At 38.3% G+C, this 14116-nt stretch overlaps 1 protein-coding gene across 4 annotated transcripts in view; it reads right to left on the bottom strand.

Moving 5' to 3' along the window:
• Positions 1-7636, bottom strand: part of STUM (stum, mechanosensory transduction mediator homolog) — a 39981-nt gene extending 32345 nt beyond the window's left edge. The window contains exon 1 of one of the 4 annotated variants that reach the window (XM_087934366.1): positions 7043-7636. In XM_087934366.1, coding sequence (XP_087790492.1) covers positions 7043-7265 — 223 coding nt within the window. In that variant the 5' untranslated portion in view covers positions 7266-7636. The remainder of the gene's footprint in view (positions 1-7042) is intronic. The other 3 variants (XM_026695662.2, XM_087934355.1, XM_087934382.1) reach the window with 3 other exon arrangements.
• Positions 7637-14116: the final 6480 nt, after the last annotated feature.

The raw sequence follows: 14116 nt of genomic DNA, 5'->3' as shown, positions 1-14116 counted from the left end.
TTTTTAATTAGCAACTTAAACATTCTTGCTAGAAGGATAAAAATAATTGACATTCTTATAAATATTTTGAACCATATTAGCAAAAGAATATTTTTGAAGACACAGTTTGATCAGTCTAATAAAAACACAGGTAGGAAGCCTAGTTCACTGCTCTCTTGTTATGATGATGAGTTGATATTAACATCTGAACTCTAAAAAAATTAATCCAAATCACAGAAATGCCTACATAAATTTCACACACGATGAGGATGGCTGTTAATTAAAAATTTCTAAAGGAAGGCACAAAATTGAGAGAAGCATTTCAACAGTGTAAATGAAACATTTGCTGTTCATGAAAAACCTGACTTCAAAAACGGAACTAATTTGTGTTAATAATAATTTGTTGAACAAGCTGGAGTCGTTTGGTTCACCTATAACATTAAGGTAAAGGACTGTTCCGTACAGCAGCTTTAGGCTGCTTTTCTCTCTCACTAGAAATGAAAATGGCTTAAGAAATTGCCATCTGGATTTTAATCTTTTTAGCTTTGGCAAACATGATTATTTATTTTTACTTATAGACTGGCAAATTCAAAAACCCTGGCTAGGAGTTTTATTTGGACAAGGATTACTAAGACTACTGCTTCTTTACTCCTCACATCCATGGTGGAGAAATTCCTACTACTCTTTTCTATAGTTGAGTCTTTGAGGACATGTAGTTTCCATTGATGGATCTTTTATATGAGGCATCCCTCAATTAATTCCATCTTGCATTTGGTACTTCGAACTTGTTAGTCCCATCCAATCAGGGGTGGGTTTCTACCAGTTCTGTCCACCTCTGTAGAACCGGTAGCTCTGAAGAGCAGCAGACATAGAACCGGTTCTATGTCTGCTGAAGTTTTTGCCCACCTGCCCACCTGGGCTCTTACCTGATCTTTATTTCCTGATTTTTCAACTTCAGCTGCCGAACGAGACACAGCTGCAGTTAAAAAAACAAGAAAAGAGGGCTGTTTCAAAGGCTGTTTCTTGGCACGCAGTGTGCTAATGACGATTTACAGGCGCGCAGCTCACAGCGGGTAGGGAAGCTCGTAAATCCCGAACCGGTAGTTAACCCTGTCATATCCCACCTCTGCATCCAATGTGTCTGCCAATGAACTTGTAACATCTTTTCTGTCACTTGGGCTATGTAATGATATGTGAGAAAGACCATGGGAGATTGGGCAAAGACAAGAAAGCCCTTAGATAAGAGATAGCACAGTCACGACTGGACAGTGGGTGGGCTCAGAGGCTTAGAAGAGATCTTCTCCACTTTTTTGTGTTGTAAATGAGACAGGGGAGAGAACTGAAATCAGTTGAAAGATTTTGTCAATATAGATTTACAATAAAGTAGAAATAGCTCATCTGATCATGATTCTTACCTGGTTTATCCCATGAAATCAACATCAATTTTGCAAGTTTCCTATTGTCTTTCAAAGAGAGGAATTTCAGGAATGGCCGCCATTTCCCAAGGAACTCCACTATCTTCTAAGCATCTGGCAGTAGCATTCTTGAAACACTAGCAGCAAGCGAATGCACAGATGACCAATATATAGAATGCCATAATAACAACTAACCCAACACCTGAGCAAGAATTTGCCCCAACATTGTAGCAGCACAACTTGGGGCTCAGCCAATGATCCTGCATTCCCGTGACTGAACTGTGTGGGTGAATGAAGGAAAATGTGTTCAATAGGTATGCAAAATATAAACTAAGACTTTGCTACTAATGTGCTATGGCTTAATGTTGTCATCATCCCTGAAATACAAAGATTTTAGGAGAATAGAATGAAACAAGCAACTCTCAAATCCTGGCATCGTTTTTACTCATCGATTCTTAATTCTCCTCCCTCCACCTCTTATTTGAGGCCTGCAAAATAGTGGATAAAGGAAATCAATTTTATATATGTAGCATCCACTCAAAATAATTTTCTCTCCTAGCTATGTTGTAATATTGGGATTAAGTTCTACTGAAAAAAAGAGTTGCTAGGCCAATTGACTAAAGCAAAGTAAAGCTATGGGTGGGCTTACCTCCAATTATTTTCCTATGCTTTTTGCTGTTAAAATACTTATTATGGGCCAAGATCCCTGCAGTTTAAGTCTGATGTATTGTTCTGCTGCTTGCCATCTATGCATAGTGAATATTGGTTGCCAACTGGCTTCCGAATGCAATTCAAAGTGCTGTTGATAATTTTAAAAGGCTTACTTACCTCGACTCCCACCTATAATTGTGGCTCAGCTGTTATACACAGCCTTCCCGCTTCTCACCCTACCAGATTGGCTACTCCCCCTACTGAGCTTTCAGAATAGAGTTAAAATTATCTTATTCCATTGGACATTTGTCATTAAAAATTCTGGGTGACCTTATTATAAAATCCATCAAGAATGTTAAAACATATCTACCATTGCCTTAGAATATTTGGCCTGTTTCAATAGACGATCTATAGGTATTTAAGGTTTAGCTGAAATTAAATACAAGTTGTAATTACATGCTGACAACACTTTGGTCTAATCAACAACTTTTAAGCTTCTCTACCCAAGTATATTTTCTGAATGTACAATAAATTGGAATTAAAAAAATATTACCAATTGCATAATAATCTCTGCCCTCTGAAGAAAGCTGTATCACGATATAGACATATAAGAAATATTTTGTTAATATGTACTTGATTTATTAATATAAGCTATACTAATAATATTGTAAACCTGTCAGCATTTTGCCTTTCTTTCTTCAGAGACTGAAGATGAAGGCAATCATGTGTTCCTGTTTTCCAATGCTAAGTTAATGTTTTAGTAACAATAACTCTGCCTGAAATCTACCTTTGTGTGAGTTGGAGGGGAATCATATAAATTTACTAAATAAAATAAAGTTGAAACATAGTTGTTGCATACTTTCTTCCAAGATATTTGTGTTACTCTATAATGTATAAACACTAGGATTTATTTGTTTGGGATCTCTTAAATATTTGGGGTAATAATTCCAAGAAAAATATTTTTGTTAGATGTAGATGCAGTAAATGATATTAACGATATGAGTTATAACAACAGTTAAAAATATCCCTGAGTCTATGGGAAAGAATAAATCTTGCGAAAATGAATTTTGTTGCAACACTTAGTTCAATAGATTATAAGAATATGTTAATCCCACCTACTATAGATAATCAACAATTGATGGATTTTTAATAAAAGAATCAGGACGAAAGACCCACAATTACCTCTCTTTTACTGCCACTCCCAGCTAAAAATAGTGGGTTTAATTTTCCAGATTTTCCATTATACCATTGGGCTTCTGACTTTCTTTGGAATGGAAGTTATTTTGAATGTGAGCTTCTATGGGTACAACTAGAAAATTATTATTTGGCTCCTCTGATATTCTGACAGGCATTTAGCAGTTTGGAAATTAGCTGTATTGAAAACAACAGACACCAAAACATATTTCTGGGAATAAGATTTAAATCTAATACTTCTCATGAGAAATTGTCTGAAATAATTCCTAGTGCATGAAAAGTTTTATTTAAAAAAAAAAAGTTAACACCTTTAATTAGCATATCACTGCTACTACTTTTAAGACTTTGGAAATGCTATGAAAAGAATACAACCTACCTAAAATTGCTGAATGGAAATATATATTTTCCCAATCAGAATGCTTTGATGCTCTGAATTTTAAAAACTTTGGTTGGTTAGTGACTTTTCATTTTCATATTAGAAACAGTGGTACCTACAAGTTTGTAAGCATCTTTAATATTTCTGCATAAATATGACCTAAAATCTTATTTGTTTTCCACACAAATCCTAAAACTAAATAAAGGGAACACACTTAATCAAATGAGTTAAAAACACTATACTTGTTCATTGATGTATTAGGATGTGAACCTCTAGGATCATCAATTCATTTGAAGGAGAAATTACAGTAAGGTATATTATTGTACCTATTGCAGAATCTAATAATCAAGTCTGTGTGTGATGTCATGCCTTATAAATAGTCCCTTCATTCAGTGACCATTCAAAATTATGATGGTGCTGAATTAAGGGACTTAGGACTCCTGCCTGAATTTATGGTCACTGAAGTGCCAATATGGTCACATAAACAAAATTCAGATTCTCCTGAATTCACCTACTCTGTTCACCTTATGATCAACTGCAGGTATGTTGAAGCAACTCTCTTGCCTAACTTCCTTCCTCCCACATCCCTCCCTGCCAGGTCCCTGCAGGCTTTGAGCCCTGCTAGGTCTCACATCCTTCTCCCCAATCCCCACCACAGCTCGGTCACTTACATTTTTTATAGATGTCATTTGGGAAAAAGCCTCTCTGCCACATGGCCTTCCTACATGGAGGCAGTGTGGCACCGTCCCAGAAGTGAGCACTATTTTGGAAGCAGCTGCAATGAAGCCAATCTGAAATAGACCTGCTTCCAAGATGGAATGGGACTTTTTGTTTCCTCCCTTTGGCCACGCCTCTTTCTCCGCCAGTGTTCCTCCTCGGGGAATTCTCTTCTGACTTTTATCCTCGGCTGACACGCCCCCGCCCATTCGCCCTGGGCCCCTCCATCCTGTGCACTTCGGCACGGCCAATTTGCCCAAGAAGGGTTCATCGTGGGCTTTTCGCCGTCCAACCAATCAGGAATGTCAGCCAAGGAGAAAAGGAGAATTGCCCAAGGAGGAACACTGGCAGAGAAGAAGGTGCAGCCAAGGGTAGGAGATGAAAAGTCCTAGACCTTTCTAGGATGCCCCCAAATAGTGTCTATATTGTATGGAGAGGCTGAGGGGCAGATCAGTCAGCTCTCCTCAAACATGCAGCTTTGACTGATGGATTTGGTAGCTTAGGGCACAATCTTAGATTCAAATGGCATGGTTTTCTGTGATACAATTATGATACAAGAGGAAAAGGGTAGTCCCAGCAGGTAAGACAAGGTAGTTCTTATTTATGGGAAAGAGTCTGTAATGCAACTCCAGAGGAAACTCTACAAAATATTCTTCACAGTATTTCCTTTTGAATATATGCCATATATCATGGAGATATTTGAAGGGGGTCTTAGATTGCACCAGTACCTTATCAAGAAGGGACATAACCTTTAGGAAATTCATTTATGCTGATTGGTATTTCATAAATTTAAATTTTAATTAAAATATAACAACTATTAGCATGCATTATTATCAACAATGTGGGTGTGAGGTGAAATAACACACCATGCAAAAGAACGTCTAGAGCCAATTCCATGGCAATATCCTTTGGCTTTTAAGATATTTACAGGAGGATTAAACAGCATGCTATTTTAACAATGTCACCATATGTAAAGTTTTATCTCACTCAGTGCTGCTGAAGGACACATTACCCAGTTATTTTGTACTCAAGAATTTTGCCAACCACACACAATTGTCATATTTTCCATAGTATTTCTTATAATAAAGAAGACATTGTGACAATTTCTCTCTTTTTTTTGCAAATAGCCTCTAGTTCTGTCATTCTATCCCAGATATATTAACAAGTTTAAATAACTGCAAAACTTAACGTTTCTCAAAGGAAAGACAAGACAAAGAGGAATTCCATTCATGAATAGTCAATATAGCTAGAAGAAGAAAATAACTCATCTTTTTGACAGGTTGTCACATCAGATACTAGAAGGAGAAATACAACAGATGGGATTTTTGCTTCTCTGAATCTTCATATCAGAAGAGGTATAATTCAGCCATGAGATGGCATGAAACTTTTTTTCAGTAATCTTTTTCTTTGATAAAACTGACCTAATTCTGGATGATGACTTTTTCCTAAATATCCCCATTCTAATGCAAGAGTATTTTCTTTTTCCATTTGGATGGATTTGTTTCATCATGTGAAAGAGTTTGTATTTTTCTAATTAAATGGAAATTTTGTGGAGAATTGAGGCTTCTATTGAAGAGAACTCAGTGTTTAAAAGAAAAAGCCAACAATCAAACGCAAAAACATTTCGCCTGGTGGTTGCAGATCAACCTCACCAACTTTAAAAGAAATTGTGTATTTTATACTACTATATATGTTCTTACAATTAAAGCAAAATATGCTTACACTTCTTCCCCCACCTGTAGTTGTTCATGTCCTAACAAGAACGCCAGAACTTGAGTGAGCAAAAGCATTATTCAGCTTTTGCTTGGGGTTTTGAATAAAGTATTTTGAGAACAGACTTCTCCTGGCTCCATTCTAAAACATCACAATGAATTCAGGATAAACAACCCAAAAATCGGTTTACAAAATTCGAAACCCCAGTACTTAGCAACAGTTACTAACTTAAATGAGTACTATTTTTAACAGCAATTGAAAGAAATTCACAGAGGATAAAGATGATTATAGTTCTTAGCTCCAGAACTTTGGATAATCAAATGGAATACAGCTCTACCAACATCAGTTAAAAATGTTTTTAGGCTCTGCTTGTATATTTGGTCAACTGCCAAAAAAAAGAGACAGTCCTAGACTGTGTGGATGTATATGTATAAGGACTGTATACTGAACATTCGGCCTGATCCAACAGAAAGCCCCGCTTTCCCCTATAAGAAACCCACCGCGAGGGAGTGCAGGCTCGCCACTCTACTCCCTTCAGTGATACTATAGAGAAGAGTTATTACAGCCGTCAAACGTGTTGCGCGGACTTTCCTCTTCTCCATGCGACTTGCTCCCACTAGCCTGTCAGGCAGCTTGACTCGTTTGCCAGCGAACGCTTATAATAGACCCACTTTCCCACCTCCCCAGCAACCGCGATAACCGTCGGAATCAAGTAGCCGCCCGAGAGTGACAGCGAAAGCGTCTGCCTAAGTGGCAGCTCCCCGCTAACCCAAAACGTACAGGAAGAGACCGACGCAAGTCGGAATATCCCGCCCAGCCGCCACGCCAGGCAACACCTTCGCACCTGGGCGGCTAAGTTGCGCCTCGCTTACGGAGGAATTTCCGCTGGTTTGGGGCACCCGCCTAGTGATTTCCCCCCCTCCCCCTTTCCCTGCAAGTGGAGTCACGCGAGCGCCGCCTAGCGGGCGCGCAATTGCGAAGGGCAGGGGCGCCTTACCTAGTCCAGGTACGAAGGTGTTGAGGAACAAGCAGAGAACGGCTACAGGGAACGGCATGTAGGGGATGGCGGCACGCAAGGGTCCCTTCTTCTCGCGCACTTGCACGACCACGCCGCCGGAGGAGGAGGCGGCGGCGGCAGTGGTAGCGGCGGCATTATTTCCTCGCGCGGCGTCGCCAGCAATCGGCCCGGCAGCGTCCCCTTCTTTGAGGCCATGGTCCATGATTGCCCGCTTTAGCCAGAGCAGCGAGGGAGCGCCGGAGGAGCTGCGCCCCAGAGCGTCTCCGCTCGAGTGAGGCTCTGACCGGGAGTCGGCGTCTGCCTAAGGATAAGGAGGCGCCTGAGCTCAAGTGGAGGGATCTGAAAGCGAGACGCGCCCAAGCGCCCGACTACGCCGCTTGGGGAGACCGCGCTGCGCACGCTCTCGCCTCTCGCTTGTTCTCGCCGCGCGCCGCTTCGCCCGCCCGAAGGCGAGCGGTAAATTTATGGCCTCACCTCCTCCATCTCCTCGGGTCCTGTCTTCACAGGCTGTCTCCGACCACCACGTTGCAGAAGGAACATGGCTTATTCTCACCTGTTCTGTCCCTGCCCCCGAGTAGTTTTAGTAGAAAGTTATGGAGAATCACTCTCCACCCCACTAATGTTCCCTTTCACGTGGATAGACGTTTCGAGAGCGCAGTTTTAATGGGACAACTTTTTCCCCCAACACACGTGCTCCTCCACCCCACCTCACACGCAATTATTAACTATTTGCCCTGATACTGTTATGTCGCCTGAACGGAAGACCACGCTGCCTCTGCCTAAAGGAATTTCTCCAATTGTGACTGTTTTCAGCTTGTAAACAGAAGCTCTGACCCTGATAGTGCTCAGGTAGTCCTCGACTTACAAGAGTTCATTCAGTGACCATTCAAAGTTACAACGGCACTGAAAAAAATGTGAGGTATGGCCATTTTTCACACTTATGACCTTTGCACCATCCCCATGGCCACGGGATCAAAATTCGGACCCTTGACAACTGGTTCATATTTCTGAACATTGCCATATCCTGGGTTTCATGTGATCTGGTTTTGCAAACTTCTGGCAAATCAATGGGGAAATGTTTCATTTAACAACATAAAATTTGGGCTCCGTTGTGGTCGCAAGTCGAGGACTACCAGTATTTGTTTGGTTTGGGTGCTTGAACTGACTGGAAGCTTTTGCAATGGCAAAACTAAATCAGAAGTTTGGTATAACTATTAACTTTCCATAAATTAAAATTAGAAGCAAAGCACTAAAATATTCGTTTGGTGTAATTCTGATCAGTGGTGAATTAAGGCTCACTGGTGCCCTAAGCACTGAGAAATCTTGGTGTCCCCCTCCTTTGTAACATACTGTACAAATGAAGCCATATTCTCAACTTTGTGGTGCCCCCTTTGGGCCTGGTGCCCTAAGCATGTGCTTAGTGTGCTTAATGGTTAATACACCACTGCTTCTGATGCATTTTTTTAGTGCACATAGTATACTTTTCCTAGTTTCCGCCCATCTCTCCATTTTCATATTTTTCTTGATTGACTCTCATTCAGTTTTTCATTTCCTTGCACGTAAACTCATGATTGTTTTATTTAGGGTTGATTTTTTTGGGGGGGGGGGGTTAGTTTTACATTCACGAAGGAAGTTTATAACCATATTCACTTCCATATGATATGAGCATCTATTCTTTCTTCACTCTGGATGCTCAATCCAGAATCATATTCTAACTTCAGCTATGGCTTTTCCTTGCCTTTAGATGGAGATGACATTTCTAATGCTATGACCTTGATAACTGTCTGTGAAGCAGCCCAGCTGATATCTTAGTTCTTCCTTTATCCTTTGTCCTGACTATCAAGACAATGGGATCAGTTTTATTGTCTTCCAACTTTAAGAAAAATACATAAATCAATTCCATAGAAAACACCATAGAGAAAAGAGGCAGCTAGTAGAAATAATGAACCAGGGAAGCATTGTGCATGCTTCCAATAGGGATTTGGATTACAGCAATGTTTCCCAACCTTACCAATTTTAAGATGTGTGGACTTCAACTTCCATACTTCCCCAGTTGCAGAGTTGTAGTCCACACATCTTAAAGCATGCTGTCTGGGGATTTTTGGAATTGGAGTCCATACATATTAAACTTGCCAAGGCTGGAAAATGCTGTGTTGGAGAATGCAACCCATTGGTTTGACCCTTCATCTTCTTCCAAATAGCAACTTGTGTCCTTCAAGTATTGATAGATTGTAATTTAATAATTCCAGGTCTGGCACAGCCAAATTTCAACAAATCATCAATTTCCCAAAAGGTCCTCAACAAACTAAGAATCCACAACAAAGGAGGCCTGGTGCTAGCATAAAATACAAAATACTATTTTCATGCCAGAATGCTTTCTCCAGCTCAACAGCAAGCTGGTCATGAGATGGAGACATGACTTCAACAAATGGTCAGTCTTTCTGCTGTAGGAAGCAGGCTGTGTTCCAATTAGAACCAACTGGTACATTAATTATGGGAGAAACTCTGGCTAATCTCACATTTTCTTGAGATAAAGGGAATCAGGCTAGGACATCATGTTTTTCTGCTAACATCAAAGTTATACCACAGCTTCCTTTGGAATTAAGTAAACCCCCACTGTGGGCATCTTCTGGAAAGCAAGAAAGACAAGCTATATGGGAGAGCCTGTGGACTTCTTTCTATTTTGCAAGTTTAAATTGTTTGATTGCATAAAATTGTTGCTGTCTTTAGGGGTATATTTTAGTTAACTATAATGGTAGGGCATTATACTGCTTTGTGTTCTTTGTTAGATTGTTTTCCATGAACATGTTAGTGAATACTTTAATGTTTTACTTCTTATTGTAGGTGTGGGTGTTTTGTTGCTTATACTGTCATGCATTTCATGGGCAATTTAACTTTTGTAAGCCACAAGTCAAAATGAAATTGGTGGCATCTAAATTTGATTGATTGATAAGCAAATAAATACACTGTACTATATAAATACATTATATAATACAAATATATTGTGTAGTAAATATATTGTTCTAACGGTGAGAATAATTAACCAGTGGCATAGCTTGCCTTCAGAAGCTGTGGATGTGCTATCACTGGAGGTTTACAAGAAGAGGCTGGATAACCACTTGTCTGGAACGGTATAGGGGTCTCCTGCTTCAGCAAGGGGGTTGGATTAGAAGATCTCCAAGGTCCCTTCCAACTCTGTTATTCTGTTATAAAGAATGATTATATAATCAATTATCTATAATTGTAATAAACAATTCCATTTTGATATATACACACATTGCATGAAATCATATACTCTCTAACAATTAAAAAAGAGGGGAAATTATAAGACAAAGCAACAATGTGTTTTATTAGTATTGCTTGTTTGTTGCATGAAAACTGATATCAATTCACAGCAATAGAATTAAATATTTGATTCCTATACAATGTGAAAACATACCCCTCCAGTTTGTTATGGTTCTTTGTTCCTTTTTTCTGCCTTTGAGTTATGGACATGTCTTGAAACCGTGAGTTGTAAAAACCTTTTAGAAGATGATGAGTAATTGCAATTCATTCTGCAACCTGCTGTGTAGAATGTTAATAGAAGTGCAAGTTGCTTGGAATAGCGACAATAGCGGTGATGGAATATGTAAAATGATCAAAGCAAATATTACAAAAAGTCACAAGGGAAAATGTAGACATGTGACATTACAGAATAAAGTTGGCCATTCAACTCAAGGCAATTTTTCTTGAATTGTCAATCGATTTAAACTATTTAAAACATTTACATTAAAAAGGGTTGGAGAAATTAGCAGTCTATCATTTTAGTTAATAAATCATTTCAATTTGTATTAAATTGGCTTCATTATTACAATGATAATAAAAATATAAGAACAATAAAGTAAAAACATCCAAATTAACAAATAGCATTAAACTTAGTAAAATCCTATCTGAGTTGTAAGTCAAAATAAAGAGCTGGGTATTTGGGGTCTGCCTGAAATCCTGACTGTCATCAAAGAATTGAGTCTCCTAAAGGTGCTCATTAAAGGCCAAATACCCAGAAAAAGCTGACCACTCTAGTCAGTTTGTGAAATGCCAAAAAGCTGGGATCGTCTGTACCTCCAGAAGTATTCCATAAAATAGGCGACCACCACTGAGAATGCTTTTTCACCTAACCCTCTCATTTTGAACTATGTGAGGCTGTAGAAGCAGAAACAGGCCAATTTCTTGATGGCAGATTCAGTTTTGAAAAGACATTGGCCGATGTATCATGATGTTGCATGATAAAAGGCTTTAAAGGTTAGCTGCAACCATATTTTTTTTGGAAAATTTTATTTGGGTTTTCACAAAAAAATAATAATACAAATAAAACATCTTTTTTTGAAAATAGCATGGTCCCGGGTTATCACTTCTTCATACAGACGCAAACTCAATTTCATGTTCATTTTTATGTTCTATTCCATATCTTATTACTGTTTTACCTTTTCTACATAATTTTTCCCCTCTTTTAATTTTCTCAACTTTATTTTGATTATCTCATCTCAATTCAATTCATTATATTTATACTTTTGTCTGTCCTGTTTCAATTTCATATTATCTTTTCTCATTAAGCAAATTTTCCCCTGTAGTAACTAATTGGAGTATGATACCTTTATATCTTTTAATTTTATCCATTCAACTCTTATTTAAGCTTCAATGTATACCTTTAAGATTATAACATTCAATATAATACATAACTTCCAATCGAATTCTGCTTGGTACATTCTTAAAATACACACTATATTCTTAAAAAAAGATTATATATATATATATATATGTAAATAAAGCACTCATTCCATTCTAATTCAATTCTATCATTAATATTCATTAAAATCTTAACATCTTTAACATTTCTTTTCAATTAAATGTCATACTTCCTTGGAAACACTTATAAACTTTCCATAATTAATTCTTTTTTTCTCCCATATTTCTCTTCACTTATATTTTATAAATCATTAATAATTAAAATGTTCCCATCCTTTCCTAATTTAATTCTCTCATTCACTTTATTTCATTTATTTATTAACAAACATTCCACTAGATTACGATAAATATTTTATCCATCATTTTAATCATATTGTCTAAAAATTTCTATTTGTAATATAACAATACTATCTTATGTACCTTTGCAGAATCCCTTTTACAATTAAGTTTTCACCCATTATCTCTAAACAGGCTTATACCTTCAATTCTTATACGTTTTCCCTGTTTCTCTATATCTTGTTTCTGTCCTTCATAATTTCTTTTCCTTTCCTTCTTCCCCCTCTTCTTCTCCCTCCCCTTTTTACCCCCTTGCCTCTCTACTTCTAATTCTCTCTTCTGTAATCCCCTCTTCTGTTGTTTTCTAATATTATACTTATTTTTCAAACTATTCTTTTTTTTGGTTGTTTTTTCAAATCTTAAACTTTTCATTCTCTTTCCCCCTTTCCTTCCCCCACCACAAAAAATTACTTGATCATTAAAGATGGCTCCTTCCTTGTCCCAGTCTTCTTGTTCTACAAGTGTTTCTTGTTGTTTCTCATAGTTCCAGATCTCCATTGAAATACGAAGCCAAAAGAACCTCTTCCTTCTTGTGCATCTTCTTTCTGTTTTTTAAGTTCCATTTTCAGTTCTTCTAAAAGTGATGCCATTTTAAACACTTTTAAACAACCACCCGATTGATTTTAGTCATTTAAATGCAATAACCAAAAATCCAAACATCACCAAGTAATCCAAATAATCCAAAGCTATTTCTTCTTGCTTCTTTTTTCTCTTCCTGGGGTTCTATTATTTTGTTGCCAAGTTTCAGTTAAAATGTATCTTTTAGGAATCTTGTTGAGGTTTCACTGTAAATTCCTTTTAATTCCAGGCAGTCTCCTCCATTTTTCCAGATCCTGCCCTTTTATTCTTTTTCTCTCCTTTCCTGCTTTTAAAAGCTTTTAAATATCCAGAAATCTTTATTATCCCTTTGGCATTTTATTTTCAGCTTAAATGCCTATTGTTGTCAAAGTGGATTTTTTTTCCAATTTCTTGCTTAAGATCTCTTAGCTGTCAGTATAGGGAAGGAAAGAAAAAAAAAACAAATCTTTTCCCTTTCTTCTCTCCTTCGCTGCTGCAAAATCTTCTTTGGGAACAATGTTATTTTTTTTTATAGTTTAAATTCCAGGGTACCTTACGTTGTTGCTTTTGCAATTTAACCCAGTCAACCAAAACTTTTTCTTCTTATCTTCCTCCTGCACATTCTTTTCCAGTCGAGTTCTTCTTTGAGGTGGCCATTTCTGACCACCGCTGCAACCGCCTTCAGGAAAGGGAGTAATGGCCAGCTGGGGAGGAGAGATGGGGCTCTCCTCAACCCTGCTGGCAGTCTCCCCCCTCTTCACCACCTCTACGGGGTGGCTTAGCCCCAAAACCAGCCGGCTCAGGGCGCTCCGGCGGTGAGCACGGATCGAAACCACGCACGATTGCGGTTTCGGTCTGTCAGTGAAGGGACTCAAACCGGAAGTCAGGTTAGCTGCTATCATTGTTCTATTAGTTAAGTTTGCAAGAAGCACAACCAGGAGTTTTAGCTCAACAGTGAGATTACATTAACAGAAGCTTGCAAGTCTAAAAGTACCTCCCCATCTTTCACTTTTATTCTCCTGAAAACCAGGAAGGATCCCTTCTGCGATATTCTGTCACTCCTTGTGCTTTGCACTCAAATTTCTTTTATCAGACTGTTAATTTAGCTTCTGTCTCCCATCATCATTCCCACATACCATTATGGTTGGGATGGGCAATGGCAGAAAATAGGGCAGATTGAAGATGGTAAAGAAATATTAATATGAAAAAGTAAGCCAAAAAGTAAGGTATCTCAGGTGGGCATCTGTTCTTTGAAAACATGATGTAGGGTTATCCTGTAACTGTGCAGCCCTTTTTGAACAGGGCATTGATTCCCAACATGTTGCATTTGCTTTTATGTAAACATATACACAGCTGGCACCATCAGTCCCCAGTGGTGCTGCTTTAAAGAAACTAAATTCAATTTTGTTTCTTCTAAACTTTCTTCTGCTCTGAGTA

Source organism: Pseudonaja textilis, chromosome 1 (genome assembly GCF_049901715.1).
Source record: "Pseudonaja textilis isolate UNSWEBS1 chromosome 1, rPseTex1.2, whole genome shotgun sequence".
Taxonomy (NCBI): domain Eukaryota; kingdom Metazoa; phylum Chordata; class Lepidosauria; order Squamata; family Elapidae; genus Pseudonaja; species Pseudonaja textilis.
The sequence above is the reverse complement of the archived record's forward strand: the minus strand, read 5'-3'. Positions and strand labels throughout refer to the sequence as shown.